The sequence below is a fragment of the Neopsephotus bourkii genome, unplaced genomic scaffold, assembly GCF_033783945.1.
Source record: "Neopsephotus bourkii isolate Nb327-2 ecotype Australia unplaced genomic scaffold, CSIRO-AGI_Nbou_v1 NB_1128, whole genome shotgun sequence".
In the NCBI taxonomy this organism is placed as follows: Eukaryota; Metazoa; Chordata; class Aves; order Psittaciformes; family Psittacidae; genus Neopsephotus; species Neopsephotus bourkii.
In genome coordinates this window covers 447,509-463,854 of record NW_026901614.1, presented here as the reverse complement: position 1 = coordinate 463,854, position 16,346 = coordinate 447,509, and the positions used below count along the sequence as shown (strand labels likewise).

Genomic DNA, 16,346 nt, shown 5'->3' with positions numbered 1-16,346 from the left:
CAGCTTTATGTTCTATGCCAGTATTAATACATTGCTTTCCCCTGCTGTGCTTCTTGGATATTGTATTGTATTTTCACTGGTCATGAATAAATGCATATGAAGAGTTTTTACTGTTACTGACTTCAGTTATTTTGGGGTTGAAGGAAAACCAAGAAAACATCATACATGAGGTAATTCCATTTTAATAGTCTCTGAATTTCCAGTATTTGAAAGGAAAAATAGTGGGGTAAGTGCAGGAGTACGCAGCCATTACCAACAGAGCTGCACTAGTAAGCTTCTCAATGTTGTTTTTTGGTATTTTATGAGGAAAAACATTGAGATTTAAGATCGCTCATCCATCAGTTCTTGGGGGCCAGGGATATAGAAGGAACCTGACACTCTTCAGCTGCCCAAGGACTACAGCTTACAGTTATTCAATATCTTCTGGTCTCACTGGATGAGGTAGAGGTATAATTGATTTCTTCTCTGCATCTCTGGAAAGAGCTTTTCTCATATCTGTAGTAAAAGGAAAAAAAAAAAAAAAAAGCTATTCTAGTAAGCCAGCCAATGCACAAAGCCATAGCGAATGAATTCTGCAGTGCAGTAAGATCAGTTTTAATTTTCAGCAGCAATGTTCTAAATTGGAATATAACATTGCATGAAACTCAACTGAATGGAAAGCAAATGGCTGAAAGGTTAAATACAGAAATTAGGGTGTCTGCAACACTGGTAGATGTCTGTTCGTAGCTCCTGTTTTTCACAGTGATATACAGCATGACCAGATAACCCACTGGGGAGGATCTTAAAGGAAAGAAAGTCTAGAAAGAGGAAGCTGGTACTTAAGTTTTGTTAATACAATTAACATTAACATACTTGAAATCCCATGTTCCTTCCTTTTAAACTGAAAATGCCATCCAGTTCTCTCACACTGTTGACCACTGACAGTTGGAAATTTGTAGTTAGACAACTGAGAAAAAGAGTTTAAAGTCCCTTTTGTGGGAATAAATGAGGAAAATACTGCAACTCCTTCCCTCAGTAACAGTAGCAAAAAGCCCAGCCACTGGATGTGAGCATTCCTCAGAAAGAAAAACTAGGTTAGAAATTGCATTTTTATTTTCATCTTACATACAGGATGAGTGTCTTTGTACTTTCAGTTTATTCTTGTTCTGTATTTTGCCACAGGTGCTACAAGATTAAGTTTTATAACTGATGTACTCTTCAGCAGGAGAAGCTACCTAAAGAAGTATGCAAAATTCCATTCACTGACACCTATCCAAACTTGTTTCGAACTAAAAAAAATTAATGAAAATCGTACAAACAAACCCAGGAACCCTCAACATGAGAAGCTTTCCATTCAGTTTGAGTACTTACCATAAGCAAGTACTTACCATAAGCATCTTCATCTGGCTCTCCACTGCTAGCAGAGTAGTACTCAAGTACTGTTCGGTACACACTGTAGCCTAGCTGCTTATACATATTTACTGCAACCTGGTTTGATACCCTCACAAAAAGATCGACGAAAAAGCCACCCTTTCTGTGAAAAAGATCCCAAAATCACAGTAAGCAGCACCAAGTGAACATGTTTCTAAATAATAAACCATAACTTGTAACGAGATCAAGAGCAGGTCCATTGATGTGGAACACTAATCCAACATCTGTCACACTGTGATAACAGATGCACTCCTTTACCATGGGACAAATCTAGCACAAATTTCATTTTATTTTTGTCATTGACCATTCCTTTACAGCCACTGCAGGTTCAGAATTATGAACTGAAAGAACAGGACAAGCTGAACACCCACACAGGCCTCACAGCCATAAGAAATTATGAAAAAAAAGTATTAATCCACATTTTAGATTGCACTGACTTAGAGACTGCCTCCTTCCAAGTGCACGGCTGGGGGGAGTGATTGAAACAGTCACAACTCGGCAGCTGCCCAACAGAAGACAACCCTTCTCCTAACAAGGCAAATTTCTCAAAATGTGGTACTACTTTCTGATCCTACTGATTGCAACGGGGCTGGGCCACCAGCACAAGAGAGGTCATTCCCCCACGGGTTCATCTGATGCTAAATTAAACTTTCAGGAGGTACAAACGCCCAAGCACAGGACAGGGAGCTAAGATACTGTTCGCCCTACAAAATTTTTCCAAGACTCTGCATGTGGGAATCGCATGGAGCCCAAGATTACTGAACAAGCGTGTTTGAGGCCCTACATGAAGCAGTTGATGTTTCATGAAGCAATTTTCTCTAAAGAAAAGGGCCTTTTACACAGTATCTCTGCGGGAAGTCAGCTTTCATAGAACCCCGAAATCTTACAGAACAGAGCAACATTTTTAAATCTTCTCTAGCTACAGGGAATTTCAGTCAGTTAGAACATTACTTAAAATTCTGGGCATGCTTCATGCAAATCCAATACCTAAGCCATGAATAGGTGTCTGTAGAAGGTTATAGTTTAAAAAATAAATTCAATCTTTAAGTTTTAAAAGATAAATTTAAGGATAGTACTCACTTTTCTGAAATTTCTTCCAGAAGTTCCATCAGTTTAGCAGCCAAACCCAGCCGTCGAAATTCTGGTGCAACAGAGAGAGCAGTAACATGTCCATGCCATTCTTCCCTAGCCACAGAGCCTTCTGCTTTACCCATTACTGTGAACACAGACAGCATCAGCACAGCAACATCTTTAGTACAATGCACCATGCTCTCTACACCTTTAGCAAAACACCCCCCAGTGTATAAATAAACGTTGCAAGGACTGTGGTAAAGGCTCACAGACGGATGTCTATGTTATCACTCGGTGCTTCAGCAACCACTACAAATGTCATTTTGCTCAAGTGTTACAGTTGTTCCTTGAGAGGTTAAGAAAAAAAAAGGAAAAAACTGCCACAAATATTCTGAAAAACCCTCTTTCAGGCATGACTGCCAAATGCAAATTTTAAGGAATTCTTGTAAGTCTTTAACTGAGCAGAATCCAGGATCTAACTAAAATAATTGAGGAATGGAGGGCTGGAAAGCCAAAACTAAGTCACCATCCTGGAAACCGCTGGAGACTTTTGTGACTGTGGAGGAGCAGAGCCTGGGAAGCTTTGCCAACCTGGTAACAGAAGCCAAGGCCCTGTAAATACAGAATGTTTAAAGAAAAAAAACAAGGGGCTGTTGGGGTGTTTTGGGTGCTTCTCTGTATTTCCTCTCCTTTCTACACAGAGCCAAATCAGTGTTAGTTCACTAATGAATACTCACACTTCTACATGGTCCTCTTATAAACATCAGTCACTGCCAATAAGCAACTGATGTTGTAGGTACAGAGAAACCTTCTGTACAGCAAATGCTTTAAGTTTTACTATGTTAAATAATTTATTTCCCTTAAAGACCCTTTATTCTGCTCCCCAAGGGAGGTTGGAGGCAGGAGGGGAGGCACAAACAAACCATTTCCATGTGGAATGATTTCTGCAAAATACAAATATTCCACAGCAAATAAGCAGTAGACACCCAGTCCCAGAACCTTCCCTTACAGGACAATGCCAAACCCAAGCTCAGCATTTTTACTTATGATGACTGACAGCATGAGATCAGAGCTGAGTGCAGGGACTGAGGATTACAGGCTGAGAAAGTTGGGGCTGTGCAGCCTGGAGAAGAGAAGGCTGCATGGAGACCTCATAGCAGCCTTCCAGTAACTGAAGAGGGCCTAAAGCAACTCTTCATCAGGGACTGGATGATCTTAAGGTCCTTTCCAAACCTAACTATTGTATGACTCCATGATTCTACGATTACAGAAACGCTTGTACCTATGTAAAACCTGCTACCACAGCCAAGAGCCCTTGCTGGCTAGCAACACCAAACCAAAAACTGCTGCTGTGAGTCCTACCTAATACCCTAAGAAAAGTATGAAACGGGAAGATGCTATGCGACAGTCCTCTTTCCATGTTGGAAAAGGTGAGGAGTAGGAAAAGCTCCTGCATTACAACCCCCCAACATGCAGCACAGCGACAGGGCAGCGCCGGGACCCCGCACTCACTGTAACCCATCAGCTCGCCGCCGGGCGCCTCGGCGACAATGAAGTACTCAGGCCAGTGCGCCAGGTACTGCAGGTAGAACGGGATCCCGTACTGGGCGCTCGGTTAAGGAGCAATCTGCAGCAGCCCGCGCTGCGCCCCGCGCTCCCCCGGCAGCATGAAGGATACGGTCTCCGTCAGCGGGTCCAGGTTGCTGCGGGGGAAAAACAGCGGTCACCGCGGCCCGGTCCCGCCAGCCGAGCGGCGCCCCTAGCTCCCGCGGAGCCTGAGGGAAGCCACGGCCGAGTGAGGCAGAGCTCGGATCGGGGGGGGCCGGGCCGGGCCGTGGCAGGCCGGTGCTCACATGTTGTTGAAGCAGAAGAGATCATCGCACGTGAAGGCCCGAAGCGTCGTCATGCCAATGCCGGTGGTGGTGAGTGGTGGTGCCGCTTGCTAGTGCCGGTGCTGGTGGTGCCGCGACACCTACCGCCACAGCTCCAGAAGTCGTCATCACCGCCCCGGAAGCGCTCCCGCCGCCCAAAGACCCCTTCCGCCACGGAGAGACGGAAGTAGATCTATATACACCCGCCGGGAGAGCTCCCGCTCGGGGCTCTAGTGAGCAGGGGCGGCGGGGAGCGGCAGTGGGGGGCTCGGGCTGTGGAGGTGGAGCCCGCCTTCGGCGCAGCGCGGAGCGGTGTGGCTGTGGGGCCAAGTGGCGCTCGGAGCCTGGGGCAGCGGCAGGGGGAGCTTGGGCAGCGCCCAGGGGTATCCCCGTGGCGAGCCCCAGGCAGTACGGTTCGGGCGCACAGATCGACACTGCGCGCGGCGCAGACAGCTCCCAGAGAAGGGGAAATGCCGGCGGACAAGAAGCCCTGTGGTGGTACCGTGGTATAGATGCTGTACAGCAGACCCAGGGAAAGCAGTCAAATGTCACAGCCTGTTAGAGAAAGTTACCCTCAAAAGTGGGATGAAGGGTGCCCAAGAGGCAGGCCCTAAGACTAGAAGGACGCAGGGAGGAAACCCCGGGGGGGGGTGGGGGGTGTGGAGGGGGAAACATGGGGGGAAAAGTTAAAAAAAAAAAAGGCAGCCGTTGGCCTGGGATCTTTATGGGCATTGATAACACGCATCTTCTCTAGGAAATGCCTAAGGAAGACCTCTACAGAAGTACACACCGACTGGATGCCTGTAAGAAGCAATGCCTGTCATATCCAGATGGATGGCAACAAAAAGGACCTGAGAAAACACGGGAGGGACACAGCTATGGTGCTAAGTTGCCAGGGGCACGCCTCAGAGTGAACAGTACATAGCAATATATTTCACTTAAGCCAAATTAACAAGGATATTATTCACTGTGGTCCACTTTGTGCAGCCTATTCCCTACCCCTCTGGCCCATGACACCTCTCCAAGCTACGGTTCCTACAATATTTGCCACACTTGTGCCTAAATCATACTTTCTCATTAAAGTAACCTCAAGTGGATGGCAACTGGCCTAGAGGGGTTCAAAGGGAGTAAGAGAAAGCCTTGGGACATAATGGGGAATGCAGGAGGGGTGCTGAACTACTGAGTCCTCGAAAGACTACAAAGGCAAGAGAAAAATTCTGTACATTGTGTATAGCAGCTTGCTATAACACTGCTGGCAGCTACAGCTTCTTGGTGGTTTCTTCAATATGTCAGCTGCGCTTAAAAAATTACTCACTTTCCTAAGAACTAAAAATGCGGGGTGGGGGGAGGGCAGGGGAGGAGGTTTCTGTATGTCACATGGTAGTTAGAATTACGTTTACATGCAACCCACAAAACTGCAGGGGACTGAGGTCATCTAACAGGTACAGGACAGGTTCAACAGAGTCTTGGGCAGAAAAACTCTAGTCTTCATCAGTATCCTGGTTCCAGCTGGGATGGAGTTAATTTCTTCCAAGTATCTGGTGCAGTGCTGTGTTTTGGCTTTAGTCTGAGAACAATGCTGATAACACACCAATGGTTTAGTTGTTGCTCAGTCACTTCCCCTCACCATGGACTTATCAGTCTCTCATGCTCTGCAGAGAGGAGGAACATGAGAAGCTAGGAGGGAGCAGAGACAGGACACCTGAGCTGAACTAGCCAAAGGGGTATTCCATACCACAGCACATCATGCTTGGGATAGAAAGTTGGGGGAATTACCCAGAAGGGGCTGATCATTGCTTGGCCCAGGCTGGGTATCAGTGGGTGCTGAATGATTGTATTGGGCATCACTGCTGGTTAGTGCTGTTTTTTCTCTTTCTCCTTTTTGGTCTTATACTTTCTTCCCTTGTTATTTCCCTTATCATTAGTAGTAGTATTACAGTGTACTTTAGTTATTAAACTGTTCTTACCTCCACCCGTGGGATTTATATTCTTCCGATTCTCCTCCCCATCCATCGAGCGGCTGCTGGTGCTGAGTTACCGGCTGTGTTTAAACCACAACAATCAGTCCAAAGGAACAACAGAGTCCAACAGCACATACTCATAATAATCCCCTGGCAAAATGAGCGATATTTGCAATACCCAGGTTGTGAGTCCTCTCAGAAGCTCTACAACTGCAGACATGAACATTAACAGTAGGACATGGGGTATAAGCCCACCTGACAAAATGTTATTACCTACTCTAAATGTGATCACTCACTCTAGTCACAATACTGACTAAATCTCCTGTGACTTAGAGAAAAGCCTAGACACTTTGGTATACATAGGCCATCACAGAAGGTTAAATATAAGCAAGATTAAATCCACTCTCAAGCCTTCTTGTTACTGGTCTGCAAGTTCCCCTGCACAGCAGAAACATGCCCAACTGGCACAGGTACTCTGCTGAACTTCTCCTGAATTCCTCTTAACTTCTGATTCTCTCTCCAGATTCAAAGGACTTTGTGATTGTGACCTTACTCCTGTTAGTGAACAGGACAGAGTTTGCTCAGTTTCTATTATGCTACATTGCTCTTCCCATCATGTACAAAGACACAGAGTCACTTGTGGCATGCTGATCTAAAGTATCAGCTTCAGTAGTCACAAAGTCACCTCACTGAGTTGTTTCTTTTGCTTCTTGGGTTTTCTCCCCAAGTATAAAAAGAAAAAACAATAAAAGATGTGTGAAGCAACAATATTAAGAATAACTTCACATACTTCATTTATTCAGTTGTATGAGAGGAGAGAAGGAAGACAACTACTGTAAAAAATAGTTCATTTTTCAGGTAATTTTTCTGCTTTGGGAAACAGAGTAGTGTATTTTATCCAGTTACAGAAGCTGTTCCTAAACTGTTGATTTGTTTGGTAAAGAGCTCTTTGATCCAGAAAGCTGCAAACAGCATTACTGACAGTGCAGCTAGGAACAGATTTGTTGTTGTCAGACTGGTTTTTATTTTGGTTCTGAGAACTTATGAATAAAGCTATTTCTGTAGAGACTACCAAATCCAGGCAAATGCTGTATGGACAAACATACTGGTGTTTATGATCTAATACAATGACAAGAACAGTGGAAGTTACATTCTTTTGATAGTTCTTTATATTGATAACAGTTTGATGCTCTTCTTTGTACACATCAGAAATTCTCCACATTCCATCATCCAGTTCTGACAGTGGTCTTCATAAACTTAAGTGTTACTTTTAGTCCATTGCCACTTGACAGTCAGGGACACAGAACATGACTTGAAACTTGGCCTTTAAATTTTAGGAGGTCAAGTCAAGCACTGCCATGCAAATCCATTTTTTTCTGAACCTGTCCTGCATGTATGTGGCTGAGTTTCAATATTTGTACAGGAACAGGCACTCAGATACACAAATACAACAGTATCTTTCTGTTCGCAGTTCCATATGCACGTTTATGGAAATTTTTTTGTTTTAAAAAATGCTGTGTCTCCTTCCTGGTATATGTACATCCTTCTGGCTATTGGCAGAGTGTTTGCACACAGCTTGGTTTATACACTATGACGACGGTTGTTGATCATGGCCACAATGTGTGACAGGTCCAAACTTTTCATCATAACCTCCATGAACTCGTCATCCTTCCTTGCTCCCTCCACAAATTCTTCCAGAGAAAGTTCACCTGTGTCAGGCACAGACAGAGGAAATTACAATCATGTCAATCCACAAGGAGTATGGTAATCTAACTTTAGAGACCACTTACTATACACAGAGTGTTCTAAAGCACCAAAAGGCCTCAGAGAGTCTTTTTTAAGTTCGTATGAAACTTCCCCAATATCCAGGCTACTCCAGCTTCCTTTCCTTCCTTTCCCCACATCAGGGAAAGGTTACGTAAGAAAGAATAGAGGAAGTGCATAGCTAGAGTGGGATCATAGTGGGATCATCCTGTAAATAAGGCTGTATTAGTTGCTTCCTTTTTGGCCTAACCTGTCAAGGCCCTAACCTACCCCATACTTGCTGGTTATCATGTTTAAAAGAAGTGACAGAAGGGAGCTGTGGCAGGCAGAAATAGGTTTTCTGTCCTAGGTCCAAAAGTCCCTGTGCAGGGAAGCAGCTTGGCAGAGTTCTTCTGGAATAACAAAAGGGCATGTCAGAAGATAATAAGCACATGAAGTAGCATGTATGTCTCAGGGACAAATAGCAACTACAGTGGCATTGACCAGCTTTTGACTGACTGGATCACAGTGCTTCATGTGCTTGCTGTACTGCCTATAGCAGACCCAGTGAAGAAACTGTGAACTTCATTAAATTCCAGTTCTTCCATTCCCTGCTGCTGAAATATTTAGGAGCAGTTTGGGACATCTGTTGATATTTCCCACTTCTACCTCTGACATCAGCTACACAGCAACATAAGAAAAGGAAAAAAGAAAAAAACAAACACAAACCAAGCAAATCTGCTCCAAAACCCCACTACCAAACTCATGTGGACAGAACACAGCTGAGACTTTGTGTGGGGAAAAAAACCTGTCATACTGATTATGTATGATGCAAGGAAAGAATGCTTCACAAAATTCATGAAGTAAGCATTCCTGGATGAGAATTCATATAACACACAAATATAAAATGAGGAGGCATAAAGTTCAATCAAGAAAGGAAGACATGGATGTCTCTCTGTAGCACAGAGACTGTCGGATGATGTAGACAAGGCCTTTACCATCTCCATTCACATCAATTTTGTTGAAGACTCGGTTGGTGAACTCTTCTGCACTAGTTTCATGGTCACCACCATTAATAGCTCGAATAGCCTGAAAGAAAAGAGCAAGAATAACAGGAAGCTGCTTAATGGCTCCCAAAAAATGAGAGAGATTCCACTGCAGCCTGCCAGCATTGATTCAGAACAAGGCAGTTATGCCTGGTACCTTCCCCAGACAAATGAACCAGTATCATAGGCAAACACAGCAGAAATATTCAGGCCTTACAGTTGGCACTGAAAGGTGCAAAGGGAGCATGGTTCCCATGAGCAGGGAAACCCAGAGGATCACCCTAAATCTGCTTAGGTAGCAGTTAAGCACTGCAGAAATGGCAGAATCAGGATCCACCTACTTGATTCACTTTCTACGACCCTATGGTCCACCAAGGCCCATAAACACTGTCAAACACCCTTTCCATTTGACATTATGAAATTCCTTTGTTATATGCTGTGATCATTTATTTCTATTCTTGCTTTTCCTATTTCCATTTATATACTGCTTCGTGTATGTCATGTTTCTCCCTGAAGCTCACTGGAAATTAATTTTCAGTAAACAAAGGTTAATCATTATTCATTACTGTTTACTGGAATTCATCTTATTCATAACCATATCGTGAAGGGTTATCTTTCTATGCCTTTTTTTTTCTTTGTTTAAGGATGTGCATGAAATATGCGATTCCAGAGCCTTCACATTGATTCTAAGACTACTAATTTTCTAGTTTTTACCTTCTGATATGTGGATTCTTCGTTCTTTTTCAAATGCTGTTTTACTAAATCACCTTAGCAGCTTGCTAAGTCTGCCAAAAAAGACACTGAACTGCACAAAACTCAAAGGGCAGTAAATTCATTGCTGTTATGGTTTAAGCCCAGCCGGTAACTCAGAATCACGCAGCCACTTGCTCACTCCGCACTTTTTTCCCTCCCCTCCCTCACCCCACTTGTGGAGGGATGGGGAGAGGAATTGAAAGAATGCAAGTCCCATGGGTTGAGATAAGAGCAGTCCAGTAACTAAGGTATAACACAAATCTCTACTGCTACCACCACTAATAATAATGATAAGGGAAATAACAAGGGGAGAGAATATAAAACTAAAAGGGGAAAAGGAAACGGAAACAATAACCACAAGTGATCCCAATGCAATTGCTCAGTACCCACCCACCAATACCCGGCCCAGCCCCAGCAGCGATCTGAGCCTTGTGGGTGACTCCCCCCAGTTTCTAAACTGGGCACAACATGCTGTGGTTTGGAATACCCCTTTGGCTAGTTTGGGTCAGGTGTCCTGTCTCTGCTTCCTCCCAGCTTCCCATGCCGTCTTCACTGACAGAGCATGAGACTGGAAAATTCCTTGATTGGAGTAAACATTACTTAGCAACAACTGAAACATTGGTGCGTTCTCAGCACTGTTCTCAGACTAAAGCCAAAACCACAGCTCTGCACCAACTACTAAGAAGGAGAAAAATAACTGTTACTGCTGAACCCAGGATAATCGCCACCAGTTATCACACACAGGGCTTGTTTTTCAAGAGCTCTGTGTTAAACAGTTAATATTTCTTGCTTCACTGTGATGTCTGTTTATTTCTATTGGAAGTTATTGGTAGGAGGCTATATATTTTTAATTTGGTTTGGTCTCTCCATACCTAGCACTAAAATTCATACCCAGATGAGAATTCATTGTTAACATATTTTTAGTGGTTTTATTTGTGACAACACAGGCTTCAAATCTTTATCAAATCAATTTTCTGACTTACTAATTCAGAAATATGAATTATTTATGGTCATTGGCTCTTTCCTGCATCTTTTCAGCTTTACAGTATCTACAGATAATTCATTCTGAGATACTCATAAGGTCATCTTTATGCCTGTAATTCCAACATCTTCCACAATAGTTATTTGTATACTTCTTTTTTTGTTGTTGTTTTTTAAATGACAGTCATTCTTCTTCAAACTATTTGCCAGAGTCAGAAATGTTTTCTTACATTGGCATTCAGGAGCTGGTTCTAAGAAGCTACCTGGGAGTAACACTCCAACTATGATTTGCATGGGGAAAAGGAGATATGAAGAACACGTTGCAGAGACCACAACTGACAGTCACGGAGTCTGAAATCTTGGAAAGTGCAATTTAGGTCCTAGGCAGCTAAAAAAATGTATGGGCTTCGCTATGCTGGAACGTGTGCTGTGGTGGACTCTGAGACTGTGGGGAATTTTGCTAAAAAGAAAGAATGCTGTTAAAGAAGTTCTCATCCAGGATCATCCATATGGGGAATAGCAAAGCAGAAGTCTTACATGCATGGTGAAATTTGTCTTTAAGGAAAGAGAAAAGAACACAGATCCCTGCAGACTCACTTTAATGATGTTGAGCAATTCATGTCGATCAATGCAGCCGTTGCCATCTACATCATACAGCTTGAAATACCACCGCAATTTCTGCTCCATCTTCCCACGGAGAACAAGGCTGAGGGCAGCCACATATTCCATGAAGTCAATATATCCATCCTGCGGGAAAATGGAAACCAAACTGTGACAGGAACAAACTGAGGAACTTGCTGCTCTGATGCTGTTTTACCTTTTTGCTCTCTAGATTCACAGCTGAAAGAAAAAGAAAACCAAAATTGACTAGGTTGTTCCAAGCCCCATCCAACCTGGCCTTGAACATTGCCAGGGATGAGACAGCCACAGCTTCTCTGGGCACCTTGTGCCAGTGCCTCAGCACCCTCAGAGGGAAGAGCTTCTGCCTAAGAGCTCATCTCAACCTCTCTTCTGGCAGGTTAAAGCCATTCCCTTTGTCCTGTCCCTACAGGCCCTTGTCCAAAGCCCCTCTCCAGGTTTCCTGTAGCCCCTTTAGGCACTGGAGCTGGTCTAAGGTCTCCCCTTCAGGAGCCTTCTCTTCTCCAGGCTGCCCCAGCCCAGCTCTCTCAGCCTGGCTCCAGAGCAGAGCTGCTCCAGCCCTCGCAGCATCTCCATGGCCTCCTCTGGACTTGCTCCAACAGCTCCACGTCCCTCTTGTGCTGCTGCCCCAGAGCTGGATCAGGACTGCAGGGGGGTCTCCCCAGAGCACAGAAGAGGGGCAGGATCCCCTCCTTGAGCTGCTGCTTATGCTCTGGGGGTGCAGACCAGCACATGGGGGGGTTCTGGGCTCAAGCACACACTGAAGCTGTGTCGTGGGGAGCTTCTCAAGGTCAGTGTGAACAACCCCTCTCTGCCCACCAAAGCTGACTGCCTATGGCCTACTGGGAGAGAAAACTGATCCAGAGCCCTGGCTGCAAGAAAAGTGGAAGGTAATTCTGCCTTAGGCTTTGTGTACTAGTCTGCTTTGTCACCGTGGGAAACTACTGCTATTTCAGTGAGCCGTAGATCTTATCTCCATTCTCTAGAAAAAAATAAGTGACTGAAGATATTTTCTAAAATACACAGAACACGATTAGACAGCTGGAGAAATTTTTTTGTATTTAGGTTTTTAAAAATTTGGTTTCTTGAATCTACAAAGAAACTTAAAAATCTCTTGGTTCCTCTGGAAGAAAAATGCCAGACAGTAAAGGTTCATAATCCCTAGACTTAACACTGACTAAAATTTGAAGTGGTTAAAAAGAAACAACAAAAAGTATTTCTGTTAAAGATTCTGAATAATTACTTCAACAAATTACAGAGCATAAAAATGAAGCTTTTGTTTACTGAGGTATTTAAACAAAGTCAGGTGCCTTTCCAGAATCAATATAAATAAATAGCCACTGCAGGTGGGCTAGCAGAGCACTGCTGCTTCACAGCAAGCATCATGACATTTTCAAATACTCATCCAGGATCACTGTAGTATTCCCCTTATGTGAGTTTTTCCTAACTTCATTGAGCAAAGTCAAGGAAAACAAAAACAGCTCCAAAGATGACAAGAAGGGCATGAGTACAATTTTTAAAATAACTCTATTGAAAATTTGTCCTTTTGGTCCTCAGCATCTGAGGGTCCAGGGAGCAGATGATTCCATCCATCATCATCTGTATTACAACAGAGTGGCTCTTCCTCTGGGTGCTGTTGTTCCTTGCCCTTGTTTATGAAAGGAGATTAGATTAAGTGGCTGTTACAGGCTAAGATTAACTGATGTATATCCATCTCCACTAGCTGTCACAATCTTACTTCGTTCCCCTTGAGATCACTATCACTTTATTTAGAAGATATCTTTCTGTGACCAAATTTGAATCTGAGAGTCTTTTTAAGATATTGCTTACTGCATAACATGGGGCTTACAGGAGAACTTTGGGATGTGTAACATCCTTGAGCAAATTTTGAAGTCCTTAAATATCCCAAGAAATGGCAGAAGTAAAAGGAAAGACTTGTACAAGAACTCTAAATGCATTGGCTTAGTCTATTAAACTGTTTCTCATCACTATCATCATCCAGGGCCCAGAGAACTTCATGATTAGAAAGGATATTCTTTGAGATGTGCAGTCATTTCCAGTCATTACATGCACCACAAGGTCTCAGCTACCCTAATGAAGCCTGCCTGCTCTAAGAATTTTGTAATATTCCTTAGAATTCCTTAACACCTTATGCCTTCTCACATGTTGTCCAAACCAATGTTCTTTGCTCAGTCCCTGGGCTTTCCTTCTTCAAAACTGACCCTGTGATTTCCCACCTGTTTCATGTGTCTCTGTGACATGCTCCTCCCTGATTCACAGACATTTGCTCCAGCCATTTCAGAACCTTGGAGCAGAGGCAAAGCTGAATTATCAGGGCTGCCATAAAACCAAATTTCTCTGTTATTGAGGTTAGAGGCCTTCAAGCATAGGCTTGAGTATATATGGATAAAAACAGGCAAAAACGAGGGCCATTGCATGCTTAAAGGAATTATGGGGGCTACTGGTTCTTACCTTAAAAACAGCCAGTGGTTGCCTGTCACAGTGAGGAGTACTACCTACTTCCTAGTTCCTGCTACCTGCTATACGTCCTAGCACTGAGGAGAGCCACATTGATCATCTGCCCAGTCTGTCTGCAGTGTGAATTTCAGATCCTAAATACCTGGAAGTTAAATTTTCTGTGAATGTAATAATGATTTCTATTGTTTTTTATTCCTGTAGTCTCTACTACCTAATACAGATGCATTTTCGAGTAATAAGAACATGTAAGAATAATAATGAAATCTCCTTTTGTTAGTATTTTGCTCGTCAAATAAGACCAAGTCAATTAATACACAATAAGAAATTCTCAAAATTCAAGGCCAAATTTGCACAAGGTGGCTAGATAATAACGTGTTATTACCTGTGGTCATGTTATCTATGTCATTATTATACACATTCATTTGCTCCTTGCATTTAGCTAACTTTATGTTAGTATCCCTCAGTAGCTTTCCACACTAATGTTTGTAAGAGAAAATGAAGGACTCTAAAAGTGCAGGAGCTGGTTCACTTCTAAGCAGCATGTGGCAGCTAATCTCCTTGCAGGAGAACTCACCTTATTCATATCAAATGTGCGGAACATCTGCTCAATGTACTCATTGGCCTCTGGATCCAGCCCTCGAAGCCCAAAAAATTGTTTAAATTCATGCTCTGTCAACTGTCCAGAAGGACACTCCATCATGAACTTTTTGTACCAGTGGTGGATCTCGACAGCCTGTAGATCATCCACTGTGGAGCTGCTGTTGTTCCCCATATGTATCCGTGATCAGAAAAACGATGCTACAGGAATGATCCTCTTCCTCCTGTTGCTCTCACAGCACTGCCTGTCTGCTCCTGTCCACGTTTGACATTAGTGTCAGTTAAGTGGGGGATCTAACTATAATCTGCTTAGAGGACAATTTACAAACCTGAAAGTTTCAATGATACTGTCTTCTTAGAATGGAAAGGAGATGCGAGATAATCTAGCAAATCCCTGCTATTTCAGGAGCCAAATCAGAAAGGGTGAGAAAGTTAATCAGACACCGGCTTCAGGAGCTATACTGGTACACTACTCTATTTTTAACCTTGGTATAATTATACATGAAGGTAAGAGGAAAAATCTACCATATGTGGGATTTGAGGCAAAGTAAAAATCTCCTCTAACTGGATTTGAGAGTCTCTTTTCTCAAATAGAAATGTTGGATAACTTAGTATATAGGACCAGAAAGTGTTACAGAAGCAGCTGATCATAATGTTAGGCTATGGGCAAAAAAGCTTATCTTTACATACACAAAGGGACAATGGCAGGTGGGGAAACCCAAATAATGCCCTGACCTGACTAATCCCAGAACCACAGAGAAGTGCAATCAACCCATACAGGTCTCATTTGCACAAACATGAAGGAGCAAAAAGAGACAATCACAAGCTGGGGAACCAAATAACCCAGTAGAAGAAATGAAGCCTCTGTTCTAGCTCCTTCTAAGGCTGCCACAGGGGAGCCATCAGCCCTGTGGGCCTGGAGGTGATCCTATCACAATGAGGCAATGGGAGAAGTTGTCAGAATGCCTTACAGGCTGAGTGGGGTTACTACCTAGAAGTATGGTAAACTTTGCTGAGTGCAGGGAAAGAGCATTTGGGGATTGCACGAGTTATAATGGGAGGTTTATGGGAGGAACCAAAGACAGGGAAAGGGATGGATCTAGGTGGTTTGGGGATGAACAAGCATGGGAAAATGCTTGTGCTGCTCACACTTCGTAAAGTCTTCATGAGCAGATCCTCCTGGAAAAATATGCTCAGGCACATGAACAATAAGGAGGTGACTGGTAACAGCCAACATAGCTTCACTAAAGGCAAACTGCCTGACAAATTTGGTGCCTTTCTGTGACAGTGTTGGTCATACTGAAGTGAATAGATAAGTGAAGAATGACTGATGTCATCTGCCTGCATCTGTGCAAAGTTTGACACTGTTCCACACTGTTGAGAGATATTATTTAGCAGCTTCTTCCCTGGCAATATGACATCCTTTTCTCTAAATTGGAGAGACATGGATTTGATGGATGGACCAGTCAGTGGATAAGGAATTGGTTGGATGATCACACTCAGTGAGTTGTGGTCAATGGCTCGATGTCCACATGGAGATCAGTTATGAGTGGTGTTCCTCAGGGGTCAGCACTGGGACCAACACTGTTCAGCGTCTTTGTCGGTGACACGGACAATGGAATCGAACACCCTCATCAAGTCTGAGATGACACCGAGCTGTGTGGTGCGGGTGACACAATGGAGGGCAGGGATGTGATCCACAGGGACCTGGACAGGCCAAAGAGGTGGGACTGTGTGAACCTCATGGAGTTCAGCAAGGGCAAGGTCCTGCACATGGGTTGGAGCAATCCCAAGCA

At 43.6% G+C, this 16,346-nt stretch overlaps 2 protein-coding genes across 4 annotated transcripts; both read right to left on the bottom strand.

Annotated features, from left to right (window-relative positions):
• Nucleotides 1-166: 166 nt before the first annotated feature.
• On the bottom strand, nucleotides 167-4,423 carry NAA20 (N-alpha-acetyltransferase 20, NatB catalytic subunit). 2 transcript variants are annotated; one of them, XM_061362584.1, is made up of 6 exons: nucleotides 4,335-4,423; nucleotides 4,160-4,184; nucleotides 3,994-4,084; nucleotides 2,491-2,551; nucleotides 1,368-1,513; nucleotides 167-495 (listed from the first exon to the last, which is right to left on the bottom strand). In XM_061362584.1, exons 1-6 carry the CDS (start codon nucleotides 4,385-4,387, stop codon nucleotides 410-412), a joined length of 462 nt encoding a protein of 153 aa, XP_061218568.1. In that variant the 5' UTR covers nucleotides 4,388-4,423; the 3' UTR covers nucleotides 167-409. The 2 variants fall into 2 exon arrangements, with proteins under 2 accessions (XP_061218568.1, XP_061218567.1); XM_061362583.1 differs by having other exon boundaries at nucleotides 2,491-2,626; nucleotides 4,335-4,422.
• Nucleotides 4,424-7,313: 2,890 nt separating this feature from the next.
• LOC133217264 (guanylyl cyclase-activating protein 1-like) lies at nucleotides 7,314-16,331 on the bottom strand. 2 transcript variants are annotated; one of them, XM_061362581.1, is made up of 5 exons: nucleotides 14,528-14,575; nucleotides 13,713-14,095; nucleotides 11,434-11,583; nucleotides 9,055-9,145; nucleotides 7,314-8,022 (listed from the first exon to the last, which is right to left on the bottom strand). In XM_061362581.1, the coding sequence occupies exons 2-5, from the start codon at nucleotides 13,911-13,913 to the stop codon at nucleotides 7,895-7,897; spliced, it is 570 nt and encodes a 189-aa protein (XP_061218565.1). In that variant the 5' UTR covers nucleotides 13,914-14,095; nucleotides 14,528-14,575; the 3' UTR covers nucleotides 7,314-7,894. The 2 variants fall into 2 exon arrangements, with proteins under 2 accessions (XP_061218565.1, XP_061218566.1); XM_061362582.1 differs by lacking the exon at nucleotides 13,713-14,095 and having other exon boundaries at nucleotides 14,528-16,331.
• Between the last annotated feature and the right edge of the window lie 15 nt (nucleotides 16,332-16,346).